We start from the raw sequence: 18,830 nt of genomic DNA, 5'->3' as shown, positions 1-18,830 counted from the left end.
AGTTTTCTGTGCCAGATGCGATGCGGGGGAAAAAAGCTGCCGGCTTTCGGCAGAAAGGGGAATTGCCAAAACAAGTTGCACAACCTCGTTGGCTCAGGCTACGTGGGGGCGTGCACCGATTTGGTCTGTGTTACGGATTTTCGGGAAATCAGATGACTTTGGGGAAAAAAGGAGTTGAACGGAGTTTTGGTCAGCGTCCCCTCTCTCCCTCTCCCTCCTCCCCTTTGAAAGTCATGAACAAAATTCAAAGGGTGTAGCAAAAGGAAAGACCACATGAGCACAAAAAAAGTTTAATCATCCATCCCAGAGACCACTTTGAGGTAATCCACTCTGGGACTGCAACCTGGTGGTCACAGGGCTGCTGCCATTGTTCCTCATCTTATGCTTGAGACCCATTTAGGGGGAATAAAATAAATAAATACATAAATAAAGACAGTGGCCCTTCAATATCGTGCCTCTCTGAGGCTACCACCAGGAGTTAGGATGCATTGCTTGGCTATTTCTTTATTATGGCCTCACTCGTATAAGAACTTTACTAAGAACACCTACCCATCTCTTTATAACGATTTACCGAGTGAACTTGATGTAGAAACAACTGTTCATCAGGTTTAGCCCTGGAGAAAGTTAGATCTACGACCTTTAAGGAAAGGAGATTCACAATTTGTGCCAGGTAGGGCCCTTAAATCAGCCAATGACCACAAACTAAGCCAAGAACAAAATACAAGCACAAGCTAAAAGACCTGTCAGTAATACTCTAAAAACCCCCTCCTCCTCACAAACCAGCTACACTGGGACAGGACTATAAACGGCCGTGTAAAACTCCATTACACATGCTACCCTTTACAGGCTGCACATCCACTCCAGAGCTTGTTTTGGCCAAGAGAAAAAAAAAATCAAGTTTCAACAGGCCATGGGTAAAGTGTTCTAGCAAAGCCCATGTGAAAGGCTCCTTTATATTGTCAAGGGAGAGAAACACCTACAGATGAATCATAACTGACTTCATTGTAGTCAGCGAAAAGGTTTTACTTGAATAACGTGCCTAATCTGTTTTCTTTGTCAAACTGAGAATAGGTAGAGAAAGAAAATAATTTGTCATCTCACCTCTGATGTCTCTTGGGATCATATCATGATGTTTCTAACTGGAGTTTTGAGAACGGGGAAAACAGTAATGAAAGACACACAACAAATATCAGGGAGACATTTTCTCCTCTGAACTGGGCAAAGACACTGCCAGTGACTCTCCGAGTCACAATGTCATTCTAAAATGGCATAGCAGAAGTAAAACAAATGAGTGCTGATATATTTTGCATGTCATTTAACCACAAGGGAATTGTATATGTTCATAAGAACCTGACTCAGCTGGTCTGTAGCAGTGGTAAATTGATACGTGTGTGAATATTAATAATTCTTAGAAAGCCAAACGCCTATTAAGAAGAAAAAAATTGCTAAAGTTAGTTAAATAAAGTGGCAGCTGCACTCTGTATGGGTACATGTCTTTATAATGCCAACTATTTATGCAGAAGAGCAGTGATATTGATGTGTATATTTAAACTGAATAAACATAAAGTATTTGTTTGCGTTTGCCTTGGTCTGTGTTGCTGTAATGATTCATAAGATGAAACAGTTAGGTAATATATTTTACAATTCACTGAAACTATGTCAGAAACTACATTAAATAATAGTTTAAAAGAAGTAAAATCATAAAATTGAGGTCAATAAATGATACTATTAAGGTTGCCAATGCACTGTAATTCTGCTCTTTTAAATTCCTAGGTTATGTGACCACATACTACTTTTCCCAAAGTGCCGCTGCTTCCTTTATTGTGTAAGACAAACCTTTTCTTAAGATGACTCAGAGCTGCGTAGCTAAAACTTTCCTGCCAGATGCTCTGAAGAGTAGTAATGTTCATGTTTTCATAAAATTACCATCTTGAACAGGCTTGACTGGCTTGTACACCACCACCACCACCGTCTTTCCAGGAAGACTAGAGAAAAAAAAAAAAAAAAAAAAAAAAAAAAAAAGCCCCTGATTTCTTAAGAAAAGCCACATTTTTTCCATTTGGAATCACCGAGACAGTACATAAAACAGAGGGAGTAAATATGAAAAGTGAACACCTAACATTAATTAGGTGAAATCCATCAGCAGGGAGCCGAGGATATGCAAGTCCCCGAGACGAGCCAGCCCCGCGAGAGGGCAGCAGAGACCGCCGGGTGCATCCCCGCCTGGGCAAAGCTGCGGGAAAGACCCGAGCGCCGTCAATGGAAACGAATTTGCGGAAGCTTCAGCAGCTACATGGCTCTATCAACAGCTGAGCTTATGTGGACTTGAGGTTTGACGCCGATGCCAACAGAGCGTCATGAAATCGCTATATATTTTATTTTCTTTTCTTTTTTTTTTTTTTTTTTTTTTGGTTATACTTACCCAAGCACAGCAGTGTCTTGACCATTAAAAGTAATAATAACAATGAAAAGTAATGGCACTCTTCGTGATCCGAGTCTCGAAATCTGCTCCTATGCTCTTCCCCGGAGTGGTTATCTAGCACTTAATCTAAACAGGTCAAATGTAGTTAGTTTCAAGCAACTAAAAACAGAACTTTCCAGCGGAAACTGTTAGGCAATCTCAGCAGCAGATGCTGCTTCTGAAACCCTTCTGTGACAACAGCAAATTGCAGAAACAAGTCTAAATATCACTATACATATAGCTAACTGAATATAGGTCTATTTAAACACTAGAGTGCTTTCTATTTATTTTACAAAGAGTGGACATCTCAAATAAGTCACTCTGTGCACTAAAGGCGTGTTTCATAGGTTTGTTTCCTGAGCTATTTCAAGAACATAAAGGACCTAGACCAGAAGTTTCTCCAGCCCAGCATACAATGCCTTAATGCTCCTTTTGTCTGCAATTGCATGTCACAGTTGTGGATGGACTGACGGAAAACTTCAGGAGAACACCAGTGGAGAGAGACCGCAGTCCAGAGCCATTTTTGCTGGCTGCAGATGTGGCCTCCAAAACCAGGAGGAGCATCTTGTCCTTCTGAAAGCAGGGGTTTGCATCTGCTGGGAACAAGAGTTCTGTCTGGTTGGGAGATGCAGTCTTGTGGGCAGAAAGCTAAACTCACCGTTGTAAGCCCTACTGGCAAGCCCAACAGAGTAGAAGTGGCCCAAGGAAAGGTAAGGCATGCCACAGAAAGAGTGGCATCGTTGGTGCCAAGTTACAGCCTGACCTCCATAGTGAGGCCATTGCGACAGAATCTGCAATAATCCTCCATGTACGGTCTCAGGTTTTACGGAAAGGGGTGAAAAGGAGCAAGGAAAAGGAAGGAATGAGGAAAAGGGTAGGATGAGGGGAGGAGAAGGGAGGAGAAGAGAGAGATGGGGATTTAAGGATGGTGTGTAAAATGCTAACATCTGGTTATCTTGCCCTGGGATATTCTCCCATTTTCAGCTATATAAAGCTGAAAGACTCTCTGAGCCAGAAGTCATATTTGCATCTTACTGTTTACATGTCCTCAGTGGGTCCTTCTTACATGAATGTTCTCATCACTTTTTAACATGTACTTTTAATGACATGACAATAACAATCCCTTATTGGTCACCAGTACACTCAAGCAGGATGGAAATTTTAAGAGGTTATAACCCCGGAAGGGTTAAATCTGTAGGATAATTTAATTTTATCAAACATTGGAGGAACTTTGCTTATGGAGTGGACTCATTCAGCAGTGATGCCAGCAGGCCCCTCTCTCCAACCTGGCTCTCCATTTTCATGAAACTTCTGCAAACAGAGCAGTTTGAGATGCTCATTCCTTGTCAAATATAACCAGGGGTGGGACAGAGTCAGTATGCACACGTAGACCTCGTTGACTTGAGAAACCGGTCCAAAAAACATAAATGTCCAATTAAACAGTCAGTGCGTGGACTTTGCAAAAAGTTTGGCTAACAGTGACCGGTTAGGGTGAACAAATACAGTAGCCCATTTGTAAACTCAAATAGGCTACCCAGGATTGCTTCTAAACACCTGCTGACCCTCCTGACCTGCTGCTCCACACCTTACGTTGCCTTCCAGGGACTTATGGAAGTCGTGGCCAAGATCTTCCCTTCTTCACACGCTTTCTTACTGCAGCGACTACTTTTCAATTCCATTTTTCTCACCTTCTGTCTGCCTCTGGGACTTGTTGAGGTGTCTTCTGTACTTCTCCAAGGCTGAAAATTTCCCAATCTCTCTAAGCACCTGTTCCCCTGGTGAACCACTCTTCAGTCCAAACAAAATTTCCCTTGTGGTAGTTTGAAGGCATTGCATCTCTCAGTTTCACTGTGGACGTCTGAAGGGAGTCTGGCTCTAAGTTCCTTATGCTTTTAAGTTCCTTGTTTGTAAGATATCATGTCTTTCATCTCAGGCCCACAGCATTATTTTTTCTTGAGCTGTGTGAGGTTTCTGTTAAACCATTACTTCACCCTTTGCTCTCCTTATCTAGGCTAGTTTCCGCACTCCCACTAACTTCTGCTGTACCGCCCGTTGTTTGGGGCAAATTGCTTCCTTTCAATACCATTTCTTCTTCCTCTTCTGCGTCTCTGCCTTTGCCGCTATGGTGCAGAGAAAGGAAGACACGAGGAGGGGGGGAATATATATTGTTTAAAGCGATACCCTGGTGAAACAGGTGGAGCCAAATGATTATTCCCTTCCATGTGGCGCTGATAAAGCGGTATCTGGGTGGCTGTGCCTATTATGGGCTCTGCTGGGAGCAAACTGGCCACCGCCCAGCGGAGGACTGGTGAAGCAGTTGGGGGGCTGGAGCACATGATATGATATGACGTGATATGATATGACGTGATATGATGTGATATGACGTGATATGACGTGATGTGATAAGATATGACGTGATATGACGGGAGCACACGACATACGATGGGTGAGGAGGCGTTCAGCCTGCCCCACAAAGCACAGGAGCACGTCGCCTGTTGCTCCCTTTCCCAGCCGGGCCTGGCGAGGAGCCAGGCTTATCCCCTGACAGGCGACAACGCGCCTGTCCCTGTCACGGTCCCTGTCACGGTCCCTGTCACGACCCCTGTCATGGTGCCCGCTCCCCCCCCCCTTTCAGGACCGTTTGTCTCGCGCCGCGTGCCCGCCAGTAACCCCGCGGCCCCCTCGCCCCGCCCCCTCCCCCGCCCTGCTCTCTCCTGTCCCGTCGCAGCCAATGGGGAGCCGCTCCCCGCCCCTCCTGCCCCGCCCTCCGCGGGCCGGGCCCCGCCCCCTCACCCTCACCGCCCAATCCCCGCCCGGCGCGGGGACATCCCCGCGGCGCCTCCCCCCCGCGGGGTAACCTTTGCCTTAGTGAGCGCGGCGCCCCGCCCCTCCTCCAGGGGCCGGCCAATCGCCGCGCGCCGCGGGGGCGTGGCCGCGCGGGGCTCAGCCAATGGGCGGCGAGCGGCAGCCGGGAGCGGTGTGCGGGGGCCGCGGGGCCGCGGCTGCCGGGTTCCAGGCGCGAGCGGCCGGCGGGGCGGCCGGCGGGGCGGCAACATGGCGGCCGCGGGGTCGGGCTCGGGCTCGGGCTCGGGCTGCGGCCTGGCCCAGCTGGCGGAGGCCCTGGGCTCGTCGGAGCAGGCGCTGCGCCTCATCCTCTCCATCCTCATGGGTGAGGGCGGCCTGCGGGGGGCGGCGGGGCCGGCAGCGGGGGGCTGGGGGTCCTGGGGGGGTCCTGGGGGGGTCCTGGGGGGGCGTTGGGGCTGGTGGGGAGGGCGTTAGGGCTGCTGGAACGGCCCCTCGGGGGGGGGTGGGTGCCTCTCTGGGGGTGCCGCGGGAAGGGCTGCAGGAAAAGGGTGATAAATGGGGTAGGCAGCCAGGGGGAGGGCAGGGAGGGCTCTGCTCCGAGCCTAAAGGCTGTCCGTGAGCCTATGGGCTGTCTAAATGAAGTGTTTTGGGCTAACGAAAAGTGCACGTTCTGAAGGAAAAGTCATTCCGCTTCATAGCCGTGGTCTGGAGCACGCTCGTCTAGGCTTTAATTTAATTAACTGTGTAAATGAGCTGTAACATTCTTCACATCGACGGTAGGTACAACAGACTGAACTCAACTCAGGCTTTAGTTAAACCAAACATCTTTTTTTTTTTTTTTTAAATAAAGTAAAGGAAACGCATATAGGACATGCATCTAGGTCAGCGTGAGTTAATGTAGCAGCTCTCCACATCTGTCTCTGGCACTTTAATTACGAGCTGATTCAGTTTACTTGCCTGGCAGAAACCTAAACCAGAAAAAGCAGATGGGTTACTACCAGGCTAGCCAACCAAACAAGGGACTAGTCTAACGAGAACAGATGCAGAAAAGGTGTTGGGAAGTGTGTGTGTGTATATTCAGACACACGCTGTAGACACACATTTGTAGCAGGTGCCCTGAACGTGTTCTCAGTTTCTTCTCCCTTTTGGAAGCAGTTAGCTGGAATGTGACATCAGGGGGCTCTGTTTTCTGCTTGGTGTCCTGTGGGTAAACAAAATCTCTCACTGCTTTGAAACGAACAGCAGTAATTACCATCTTAATGGTAAGAAGAGATGCCCACTGCAGTCAGTAGATTGAGCCCAAGATTTGTGGGCATCCCTGGAAGCGTTCCATGCACAGTTGCATCAAGTCTCAGTGAGTCCTTATCATTTGCATTAAGTCTTGGGATCGGGAGCTGGGAGCACACTCGCATCTCTTTTTCCCTGCGTACCCAAGGCGTTTACCAAGCAAGGGGCTAGAGTTGCATGTTTCCCTCTCCTTTCTCCCTGCCTCAGTGTCTCATAATTGCATTCAGGAGAAGACATAACTTCAGACAGAAGGCTTACGGGCATGCAAAACAGCCTAGCCCATGGTTTTGTACTCATGCAATTCAGGTAGGCAGCCAGGCAGAGAGGACCGGCTCCAGCTTTCCCACTTAATGGGTAGGTAGTAAAGCATTACACTATTATACTCAGAGTGCCAAGCACCACTCTAGAGCAACGTGAGAGTGAGAAGAGTTCCTGAACCTGTCACGAGCCTTTCTTTTAATGCCAATTTCATTGCAGCTTAGCTTACAGCCCTTTTATTGTGACTTATGGTTTTAAGCCTCTCGGTAATGAAACTGGCACTGATGACCACTTCATAGGAGGGGTCATGCATTTGAAATGCATTTCAAGAAGCTGGAAATTGTGTTAGAACAGGCAAAGCTCTGCTTTTTCTGGACTTCCTCCATTTCAGGTGTGTTCACGGATTCGGGAAGAAAGTTATTTTTATTGCCTGCAACTAATACTTTGCAGATTTGCAAAGGACTTTGCAACTTCTTACGTTAATTTTCAGAGAATGCTGAATTATCATTGAAAAAATATTCTGCATGGACTCTCTTGATTCACAGTAAGAGTGTTCAGTTAGGTGTGATCTGAAATAGCCAAAAGATGTCATTTAAAACTGTTAAAAATCTATACCTATTGAGGAAAAAATTAAAAAAATAAATAATAAAGACAGGACAGAATGAGAAGGGGGAAGGAAGAGCAAAAGAGAACAAAAATTTGGGTAGCCCTACAGGGCAGGACGCTTTCTCAGTAGGGAAATAGAGATTGTAACAGCATAGTGCTGAGTAAACTATGGGGATTTTAGTCAAAGCACCGTATTTAAATCAGAGGCACCTTTTTTACATCATACACCTTTGAAACAAAGACTAAAACTAAAATGGGGTCTGTTATTTAGGCTGTACAGGATTAAAAACAAATTTCAGATTTAGAGTATAAAAACTGTATTAAAAAAAAATAAAAGTACAGTCCCAAAGAATTAAAGGTGCAGGTCTGGCCGTACAACCACACAGCATCTTGCAAGCTACCTGGCACGTTCTGCTGCCTCCTATGGAGGGGGGCCAACACACTGTTTGCAATCCCGAACCAGAACTGACCTGCTGATCAACCCAGACCTGCCAAGAACAGCGCTGGGGAAAGGTTTCCTAATCTACACACGTAGCAGTGACCTGCAGAAATGAAGATTTTTTTTTTCTACAGGTGCCAGAAATTAGCAGCTTTGCTTGCAACTGGGTCTGATCTCCTCATCTTCCACCTCACCAATTTTTGACATCCTCTGCTTCCACCTGCTCTCTGCATTTTGAAGATTTTTAGGCGTGCTGAAATTTCTGTGGGTCATTCGTAATTGATATAACGTATCCCAAATCAAGTCCCCAGCTGGTCAACCAAACAAGAACCTTATTGAAGGGGAAGCAAACAGCTAGTTTCAACATGTACAAGCCAGCACCGTCCCACCATGGGTGCTAAAAGGTACTCTGTGAGACTGTACCCTTGTGCTGCCTTTTCAGTTCGGTTTCACTATAAAGGAATCCCATTCACATAATTAGTGGTGGTTCTGCTGTGTACACACTAAAGCGCCACGAGTGGATGTCAAAAGTATGCTCCAGTGCTGAATTAAACTACTCATGAAAATGCACTCGTTGTTGAGCAAGATGTGTGATTTTTGCAGTATTATAGACAGAAAAAAGAGAACACCTCTGAAGTCAAAATACTAGGGAAGGCTTACATTTGAACATGCCTTTTTTCCACGTTGTCCCCTTCATTTTATTATAAGAGTACTAAAACTAGAAGGAAGACAATTCATCTGGTAGATTTTAATTAAGTGGAGTTAACTGATCAGCAAAGGGGAAAAAGTGGAGAAAAAAAAAAAAAGTATCATCTAAAGTCTTGAAGATGAAATGGAGTTAGGACTGACCATATAGAAAAAGGGAAATAAAAGGAACAGGAAAAAAAATGTTTCTGGTTTTCTCATTGGCAGCTTTATTTCTGGAAAAAAAAAAGACAGGCATCTTAATCACATATTCTACAACACAACAAACTTAACGATGCTGTTCTTGCTTACAATTAGTCCTCCCTCTTGATGGTTTACTTTGTTTGCTCAATTGTATTTGTAGATAACCTGGACGTTGTGCAGCAATCCATTATTTTCCCAAATGCCTGTGGCAAAGAAGCTGCCAGCTCCAGGGTTCTCTTAACCATAGATTGTCCTCTTGTTCCTTTTATTTTTAATAAAAAGAAAGCAAGAAAGAAAAGAGGAGTTTATCATCAAAGGCATGTCTTGGCTAACTTGTCACACTTGCATCAATTGCTAATTCTCTGCTATAAAAAGTCTATCTGGAGGCAAAAATCGGCTCTGTGCAGGCAGCTTTTCAACCTCATGTTGCACAGAAAAGGAGAACTACCTTGGACCAGAAGGTCACCTTCTGTTTTCTCCAGGAGTGTGTTCCAGCTGGTTTCCTGCCTCAGTCATCTCTGCCCAAAAAAAGCTGTGAACAATGAATTTGGCAGACTGGGAGCTGGTACGCGGGATCTCTCGAGAGCAAGGAGCAGGGATTCTGTTCCTGTTGTTTCTGAAGGGTGAAAGAAAAGCTGCGTGGCGTCCTGACTCTGACATATCTGACAGCAAGCTTTCCACATGGCAGCGGCAGCTTCAAAAACAGCTTTCTGGCTTTTCCTGTGCTAATTCATGCTCTTTGAAGGATGCTGTGGTGGGGAGGGAATATGCCATTGTATCAGTGAGAATAGCTAATTATTTAGTGGCTGGTTTGGGAGTGCTCCGAAATACACGGACCGCAGTGGAGTGTCCATTGATGCTCAGTACCCACTGCCACGTGTGAGTTAAAGTTTGTAGCTGCAGCGTGGAACTGGTGCTGCTGTAAAACTGAGAAAATGATCCACGTGCAGCAAAGCTGCAAAGTCCAGAGTACCAGCAGGCTGCTGGTTATCAGAAGAATGTGGGCTGACCTGGTGACTTTTGACCTGGAACAGCACCCATGTAGCCCAAGACTGAGCTTTAAGTGTGTAGCTTTCTTAAAACCTATCTCCTGTGCATATCAGGAGCTCTCCATTTCCAAGGGCCTGTAATTTTGTTTTTTTTTTTTCTTTGGAACAACATTACTCAAACCATGATATGATTTCCTATGTGGAGTTAAAGAGAGGTAGGCGTGACAAGTGAGATAGTCTGTGCTTTGTTTGCTTGCTTGTTCTAAATAGTAGGAACACTAGTTGAGGATGAGGAAAAATGGATAACATTTCTGGCTTTTAGAAACTGGAGGTATGTTACAGTGTTTAATTCTGTCTATAGAAATGGGTGGAGCCCCACAAAAACACTTTTTCTAATGAAAATTGAACATTTAGCCAGGTTGCACTGATTTTTGAGAGAGAAAACACTTTAAAACCATGTGTCAGCGAACAGCCATAAATTGTACTTTGTCTGTATTTCTGCTGTGATTTTTCTCCCTCTTTGCTCAAAAGGGGAAAACATTTTTCCACTGTAAACTTCAGTATTTTAACTTTCAATCTAAAGCAATGGTAATGCTGCTTAATTTATTTTTTTTACCACTTTCCATTGTACAAAGCTGTGGGCAGTTTTTAATATATTTATTAGATTTCAACCAGTATCTGTCCCAGGAAGATTGAAATGAGGAAGAAGACTCTCTACCTATGTGCTTCTGAGTATGAGGCTGATAGGCAATACCTTATCCTTTTTTAATCATGCGAATTGTTGTAGTTGCTTGAATTACTCTTGCATCCCAGAGAGCCTACGTGATCAACTCTTTGATGATTACCTCTGTCCTCCTCAGCTGGCATTCAGGGATCGTGGAGGAGCGTGCCTCCGACTAGTGCTGAAGGGTGAATGCCGTGGTGGAGGGGAGTCAGGGCTGGAGCGGGACAAAAATAGCTGGTCACCCTGGGACATGGCAATAAGGGGTGAAAGAGGTGAGAAAAGAAACACGTACTAAGAGCAGGAGTCTAGAGAGGCGGGGAAATGGGGAAAAAAATACAAGAAGGGAAAAGGAAGCTCTGGGTAAGGCATGGGAAATTGGAGCTGTTTGTGCAGAAGGGAAGAGCAAGACTGAATGAGCATCCAGGAGCAAGGTTGCCAGGGTCTGTGGGCAAAGAGTTGTGGAATGTGGAGGCTGGACAGTCATTCAGCCCGATAAAGAGTCTGCGGAGTGGAAACTGGTGCAGGACACAAAAGGAGGAAGGAACAGAAACAAGGAGGAAAGGAGGACCGAAAGAGAGACGGCAAGAGGCTGAGGAAATGGGGAAAAGCAGTTTCATTTCAGGAAGAAACAGGTATACATTTGGGCTTGGTAGGGCACGCTGCCCTCTAGGATCTAGAAGGGAGCCCAAAAGTCCCAAACGCTGTAATTCCCTCCCAGTGGATTTGGGACAGAAGGGAAGGACCATAAAACGTCTCTAGTTCCCACCTGCCAGCCCATTAGCACTGACAGGCTGCAATACATACACTTGACATAGCATGACAGAGTTTCTCTTTTCCTCTTATAGTAATGACTAGTTGTGGCCTTGCCTATTGGAAAGCTTCCATCCATCAAACGCTGCTCAGCAAAGCCTGCATTTCATCACCTTTTATTATTGCTGCATATAAAGCAGGACTACCTACTGCTACTATTACCCCATTAGTTCAGGTAGCAGACAGCTGCCCATGGTTACACACTTCAGCTGGGCTAATAAGCAGTGTGGGTGCCACTGTTGTGCAAGGTCACTCCTTTTATTTTTTTTGGTAGGATGGATTTTATTTTGTTGAACACAAGCTTGCAAAATAAAGCAATCCTGAGCCATGAAATGCCAGAATTAAGGTTGCTTCTGCTATTCCAATCCAGCTCCCTTATGCATACGCCTTTAAAAACAGCAATTGCATGATTAGACTTCAGATACTCAGGAGATGGACAACACTTGCTGCATCAATACGTATGAAAACATAATGTACTTATTGTCTAATATGTGGCAATGTTTATTGCATGCTTTGTGAACCTCACCTAAACCCTTAAGACAACAGAATTTAATTTACTTATGGGATTCTGTGGGGCCCTTGTCGCCATCCTACCAGAGTGCTTCACAAATGTTTACTTCTCTCTGGAGCCACAGATGAATAATCCGTAGGCATTCCTAAACTGGGTCAGGATCTAACGTGCAGAAAATGCAAGGAAAAAAACCTCCTTCCACTTTGCTGCTTGCTATGAAATGCTTCTGATTTTTTCAAAGTGCTACATGCACAGTCCAAGTGGATTTTAGTTACAGCTTCGTGTGCCTAGTACTTAACAAATCAGATGCAAATCTGAAGTTGGAGAGTCAGAAAAAAAAATAGAATATAGTACTGGAAGTCAGTTGGGGAACACTGGGATTAAAGTTACTCAGCTCATTGAGGGGAAGCAGGGGTTGAATTTTGCAGGACAGTGTGATGTTCTAAACTATAACATTTCCTTCCTTCTTCTTCCTTTTTCTTTTTTTTTTTTTCAATCTGTCTCTTTACCATAGTCACTGTGAATTTGGAAATGAGTCAGAGTAGTCCACTGAAGTCTGATTCATGTGTTTCAGCATTACCCATCCTCATGTATTCACTAATCCTGGAATTTCGTACACTTCAACATCAACTGTGATATAATAATGTTCCTGTTGAAGTATTCTGTAAGAGTAAGTCATCTGGCATTTATCCCCTGAGAGGGAAATAAAGTATCAGGAATGTATACCGTGACCTTTATTGATGATGTATCTATGTAAAGTACATGTTCTTAATAGCATGTTCAGCAAAATTATAATCTGGACCATTACAAACACCACTGCTTGTCTACACTAACTTATAACTCTTCCTTCTTTTTCCCCCTTCTCCTCAGGGTATCCTTTTGCCTTGTTCCAGCGCTATTTCCTCTTCCAGAAGGAGACCTACCTCATTCATCTCTACAATGCGTTGACAGGACTCTCAATTGCGTACTTCAATTTTGGTAAGATGAGCTTGGGAAGAGAGAGCGACCTGTCCCAGGGCTGGCTGCAGTTTGGGAGGACTTGTAATGGGGAAACGTCATTCCTGCCTCATCCCTCTCACTCGCTTTCTCTCTCTCTTCACAGGGATGCAGTTCTTTCATTCCCTGCTGTGTGTTCTAATCCAGTTCCTCATCCTGAGGCTTATGGGCCGCACAATCACTGCTGTCTTCACCACGTTCCTCTTTCAGATGGTAAAATTCCCTTTCTTGCTGTATCAGTTTGTAGAGAAGAGCCTGCTGTTCAGTTTTGGGCTTCCCAGTAGTGAATGTGGGCGGAAAAGTGGGGACAGATCAAAAACAGCTGGAGGAATTAGTTTAAGTAACACAAACAATGGTTTCTTTCAGACATACCTTATGGCTGGATATTACTTCACAGCCACAGAGCATTACGACATCAAGTGGACAATGCCACACTGTGTCTTGACTCTCAAATTGATCGGTGAGTTGGTACCTCCGTCCTATCTTTTAGACTGTGCAAGCCATGGCTCAGGTAAAAGAGGGCTGCTTGCTCAGCCCATCATAGGTCTTCAAATGGTTGTTTCTTGCCTCCAGGTCTGGCCATCGATTACTATGATGGAGGAAAAGACCTGGTGAGTAAAACACCATTTCTCCTTCACTCCTTCCTTCTTCTTTGCTGTTCCAATGGTGTAGAGGTCAGAAAATCAGGTTTAAAGGTTATTAGTTATTAAGCTGTATCCATTGTTTGGTAAAAGCCATAGCTGAGAGGGAGAGCATCTGTGAGTATCTGAGGGCACTGAATTCCAGAGTGGAAAGAGACAATTTGGAACAGAGGGAGTAGTGATTACAGATGGACAAAAATTGCTTCAGCACTGAATTGTGTCAGAATATTATTCTGCCCCCTTCCAAATTCCCCACCATCGCCTCCTTCCATATCCCTTGCTTTAGATCCCTGATCCCTAGTGCTCTGTCTTGTGGGTAGTATTCCTTTAACTTGCAGAGCATCAGCAGTAGATTTCAGTTTCCATCTTCCTTTCGTCTAGTCATATCACATCCTTGTGGATGGTTACTCTTTACCATGTGTTAGGACCCTATTACTAGGGCAGATGAAACGGTGAGAGAAGTCACACAGCACAAGGTGTGCGAAAGGACAGAACACTTGCTACAGTTTCTCAGTGCTACTTCAAGTATTTGTGCTGCCCACCTTCTGTTTGGAGCCTGACCCAGTGTTCAGCATCCATGCAGTCACTGCATCTGAAAATCTCCTAAGCTGAAGTTTCAAATAGTTAATGGCAATGAATTCTTGCATCAAGAGGTAGGAACTGTAGGACAGTAAGGTCTTGGTACGTGACATTTCAGTAAGGGACTAGAAAAGGGGTTTTACAGTGTTTTTACTATGTCTGCTGTGCAGGTGGGGATGCATGTTAATAGATCTTTCCCTTGTTTTGAGCTTTTAGGGGAATAAAGATGTGTGCAACTGGTCTCAACTATTGGATCTTGGTAATTAGAGGGGGCTGAGAGTAGAGAGGGGTGGGGAGGGGAATGAACAATGAAGTACAAAGCCATATACATGGGAAATAAGAATTTAGGCTGAGAACGTAACATCCAGAGCTAGTATGAGATCCCCTAGGATGATGTTAATGCCACTCACTTTGGTGCAGGAGTTCCTGACCCCTGAGCAGCGGCGATTTGCTGTCCGGGGAGTTCCTACCTTGTTGGAAGTCTCAGGATTCTCCTATTTCTATGGTGCCTTCATGGTGGGACCTCAGTTCTCCATGACAGACTATCAGAAACTGGCAAGGGGTGAGATGACTGACGTTCAAGGCCAGAGACCCAATAGGTAATGAGAGCCACTTAGTCCCTCGCTTTCCTAAGATCCCAGAACGCTGAATCCCCCATGCGCTCCCTGCAGCAGAGTGCCTTCTTATCTGGACTGAAGTACTGTGACCAAAACTGATTTATGAGAGAATGCAGTCATTCAAAAGTTGCTCATAAACTCTGCATAATGTCCTAGCGTTGTTCCAGCGCGTATGTCAACAACCATTTGACATGTTTAGTACAGACTCAGTCCTGACCTGGCAATATTAGCATCCCATCTTTCAGATGGAGGCACCTGCTGCAGTGGAAAATGGTGACTCCCTATCACTATCTCCCCAAACTCCTCATCTCCACTTCTGTTATTCAAATTATGAGTTTGAAGGTCTCTTTCCAGGGCTTTTCTTTGACCTTCATATTTTTCTTTCTCAGTTTTGTACCTGCTCTCAAGCGCCTCAGTTTGGGTCTCTTCTTTCTAGTGACCTATACTTTGTCAAGCCCGTACATCTCTGATGAATACCTCATCTCAGATGATTACATGGTATGTATATATTTGACAGTTCTGGCATGTGGAAGTTTCTACTTCTTGCGAGGGCACTAGATCTACAAAAGTAGAGGAAGGAATTATTTTTTTAGGTTTGCTTCAATTTAAAAAGGAGATAAGCCAGCAGCTAGTGCTATGCCTTCCCACAACTGATTTGGCTTTGCTGCCTGTCCTATAAATTCAATTTGATGCAGAACAGGAGTGTGTCATGATGAACTGAACCAAATGAAAACTTTTACAAATAGAAAATTCATCTTAGATGTTACAGTTGTTTTTGGAATCATAACATACATATTTTGTCACTTTTTAATAACCATCTGTTTAACAATTACATGCAAAGAACTCTGGCAGAGTAACTTGCAAGGCATTTTAAAAATTGAAGGTGGAGATTCATCTTGTAGACTTGGTAATGCGAACTACCCTTGAGCACAGATCAGCTTTAAACGAACAACTAGATTTGTTTTTCTCAACAGTGTTATTTTGCAGCAGCACATTCTGCAGATTGACATATTTGAATTAGAAACTTACCAAAATCTTTGAGGTTCTTTAAAAACTAACAAGCAATTCCTGCCTGCAGATTATCTGTTTTCTATGTCAGTGTGAATAAATGAGGGTATCAATGCCAGCAATAATTATGCTAATCCCGGAGTATTCCTGAAGTATTTATTTCAGTACAGCCAAATACTATCAAAGAAAATAAAATCATATATGAATCCACACAATCCAGTAGCCTGGCAGTCCAGTCATTATAGTAGTCTCAACATATAGATCAGATTAAAATGAAAAACAGTGTTGAGATCTCATCTACCCTGTCTCATTATAGCCGGTAAACTCACTTACTTTGTTTCACTCTTATTCCTGCAGGAGAAGCCTTTCTGGTTCCGTTGTGGCTACATATTGATCTGGGGAAAAATTATACTCTACAAATATGTAACCTGCTGGCTTGTTACGGTGAGTCAAGTCTTTCCAGAAATAAGACAAACAAACAGATGCAGTGTCTTTGCAGCCTACATGGTGTGGTCTTGGAATGGAAGTAGTCCAAATATCTAGAGATGAGTGCAGATCACAGAATGGTTTTGGTTGGAAGGGACATTTAAATATCTAGTTGCAAAGCCCCTGCAATGCACGGGGACATCTTTCACTAGATCAAGTTGCTCACATCAGTGTAGTTGCTGTAAGTTAGCAACTTACAGCAGGCATCAGGCTTTTAATTCATTTTCTCCATCTGCAGTGGCACTCTCCACTGAGCACAGAGTCAGAACTTCCCCCCCCCAAAAAAAAATATATTTTTTCCTCATCTTTCTTCTGTGTCTTTTTTTGTAGGAGGGTGTCTGCATCCTTGTGGGCCTGGGGTACAATGGCAAGGACCAGAACGGAAAGCCTATGTGGGATGCCTGTGCCAACATGAAGGTCTGGCTGTATGAGACAACACCTTTGTTCACGGGGACCATTGCTTCTTTCAACATCAACACCAACGCTTGGGTGGCCCGGTGAGCAGGAGAAACTTGTGTCAGTCACGTCTGTGTCCAGAGAACCAAGGTCCTAGGCTGAGAAGGGAGTAGTAGGTGCTGTTTTTCAGTTCTTACACTATGCCTTCCACATTTTGCTACTGGCTGCTGTCCTGTTTGAAACAGGCTACTGTGTTGGATCGATTTTTTTGATCCAATCTAAAAGGGCAGTTCCTTAACATAGGCAGGAAGTTGAAGATGGTAGAAGCAGGAGGGCAGAGTGTAGAATGGAACTACAGTGAGACCACAGGGATATATGCAAAGGTGTATGGGCCCCTGGGCCTTGCATCTCTGACACGGTGAGGGAAGGGCAGACAATAAACCAGCAGCACTCTCTTGTTTGTTTCTTCTCTGCTCTAGCTACATCTTCAAGCGTCTGAAGTTCCTGGGGAACAAACTGCTGTCACAGGCACTGGCCCTGTTCTTCCTGGCCATTTGGCATGGGCTGCACTCTGGCTACCTGGTGTGCTTCCAAATGGAGCTGCTCATAGTCATCGTCGAAAGACAGGTGCGCTTTGTCGGACCTACCAGAAGGGGGTCACCTGCGTTAGCCTTTTCCCTCGAGTCTGGAAACTACCCCACTGAAGGCTTTAATGTCTGCTCACTCTGAAATCGGTGTTCACGAGCAGTACTGTTCTGTTCTTGAGGGATCAGTAGGTCGCTGGCTTCTGTATGGGCAAGTTGTAAGTCTCCTGTCAGCTTCTACGGTAAAAGTGGAGAACTTGGCATATGAGTAGAGGGCAACGGCAGTGCTTGGCAGCTGGGAAGGTTGGAAGACAAGCACACGAGCCAAATACCTCCACTAGATCTCCCGCTAGTGAGAGAATGATATTCTATATTTAAATCCTTTTCATAGAATATCCGAGTTGGAAGGGACCCGCAAGGATCATGGAGTCCAACTCCGGGGTCCCCAAACGACCACCCAATAAAATCATGGGTCCGAGAGCACTGTGCAAATGCTCCTTGAGCTCCGTCAGGCTCAGTACCGTGACTGCTTCCCCAGGGAGCCTGTTCCAGTGCCCAGTCACCCTCTCTGAAGAACCTTTTCTTGATATCCAGGCTTTTTTCTGATTAAAGCTTGAAGCAGGTTACTACTTAATTACTTTTTTAGACTGACTGTTCACTAAGATTAATTTAACACAGCTAGGTGGATGCTTTGGCTGCAGAGCACACATACACCCATAGGACATCCAACTGAGAAAAAGCTTTCTTTTTTTCTCCTTTTAAATTAGGTCATCAACCTCGTTCGGGACAGCCCTCCCTTAAGCACTTTGGCCTCCATCACTGCCTTGCAGCCTATTTTCTACGTGCTACAACAGGCTAACCACTGGATGTTCATGGGTTACTCTCTGGTGCCATTTTGCCTTTTTACATGGGACAAATGGATGAAGGTATTTACTAGCTATAAACAGACAATCCACGCAACCAACCCGTTTTCCTTGCTGTTCTTATTCTTAGTTCAGCTCTGCTTGCTGATTCTCAACCGTGCCTCTCTCTTTACAGGTGTACAGGTCTATTTATTTCCTTGGCCACGTGTTGTTCTTCACCTTATTATTGGTGTTGCCTTATATTCGCAAGTTAATTGTGCCACGAAAAGAAAAGCTAAAAAAAGCAGAGTAACAGCCAAAAGGTAAGGCTATCCTATGTTTAGGGACATGTGGTAGGAATCCCACACTTAGACTAGGAGGTGAAGTGGTGCAGCAGTGTTGCAGCCCCAGGTGAAAGGGGAATGTAAGAACGAATGAAACAACTCTAATAGCTTTTTCTCTTTCAGATTGTACCACCTGTGCATTTGTAGGAGTTAATTTAACACTCCAGAAGCAAAGCATCACCTGCCAAGTTTGCTGTGTTGAAGTATAACTTTTTTCAACGCGAGGAGGGGGAAAGAGAAAGCACAGGGTCAGAGACCCAAAAGGAGGGGATTGGAGTCGGTCTCGTTCCAGAACCTCCACCTTCTGTATGTTGCCTTATCTCTCTGCCGCCCTCCAGTGGACACTCTTGTCTCCCTGCTGATATCAGATGATTGTAAGACACTCAGCGCAGGCACTATATTGGAATGGAGCCACCTTCTGACTTTTCTACGTTTGTCATCCAAGATAAAAGTTGCTCCTGTTCTTTTTTTTTTTCAAATCCGCTTCAGCTCCTTTCCTCTTGGGTACATCAGTGCGGGAGTTAAAAACTGTCATGTGCTGCAGAGCAAGAGCTGCAGG

General features: G+C 44.8%; 1 protein-coding gene across 1 annotated transcript; it reads left to right on the top strand.

Moving 5' to 3' along the window:
* The first annotated feature begins 5,425 nt into the window (after positions 1 to 5,425).
* Positions 5,426 to 18,750, top strand: LPCAT3 (lysophosphatidylcholine acyltransferase 3). The gene is made up of 13 exons (XM_084292490.1): positions 5,426 to 5,630; positions 12,649 to 12,756; positions 12,881 to 12,987; positions 13,141 to 13,234; positions 13,348 to 13,385; positions 14,415 to 14,593; positions 15,001 to 15,109; positions 15,977 to 16,063; positions 16,436 to 16,602; positions 16,981 to 17,128; positions 17,853 to 18,011; positions 18,124 to 18,250; positions 18,395 to 18,750. Exons 1-12 carry the CDS (start codon positions 5,516 to 5,518, stop codon positions 18,238 to 18,240), a joined length of 1,428 nt encoding a protein of 475 aa, XP_084148616.1. The 5' UTR covers positions 5,426 to 5,515; the 3' UTR covers positions 18,241 to 18,250; positions 18,395 to 18,750.
* Positions 18,751 to 18,830: the final 80 nt, after the last annotated feature.

The sequence above is a fragment of the Netta rufina genome, assembly GCF_964035555.1.
Source record: "Netta rufina genome assembly, chromosome: 1".
Classification (NCBI taxonomy): domain Eukaryota; kingdom Metazoa; phylum Chordata; class Aves; order Anseriformes; family Anatidae; genus Netta; species Netta rufina.
The sequence above is the reverse complement of the archived record's forward strand: the minus strand, read 5'-3'. Positions and strand labels throughout refer to the sequence as shown.

Bases quoted from the DNA above. Each gene is read 5' to 3' on its own strand.
- LPCAT3 (XM_084292490.1), top strand. From the start codon at position 5,516: ATGGCGGCCGCGGGGTCGGGCTCGGGCTCGGGCTCGGGCTGCGGCCTG. The intron at 13,386-14,414 runs GTGAGTAAAACA...ACTTTGGTGCAG, and splicing joins ATGATGGAGGAAAAGACCTG to GAGTTCCTGACCCCTGAGCA. The intron at 18,012-18,123 runs GTATTTACTAGC...CTCTCTTTACAG, and splicing joins CATGGGACAAATGGATGAAG to GTGTACAGGTCTATTTATTT.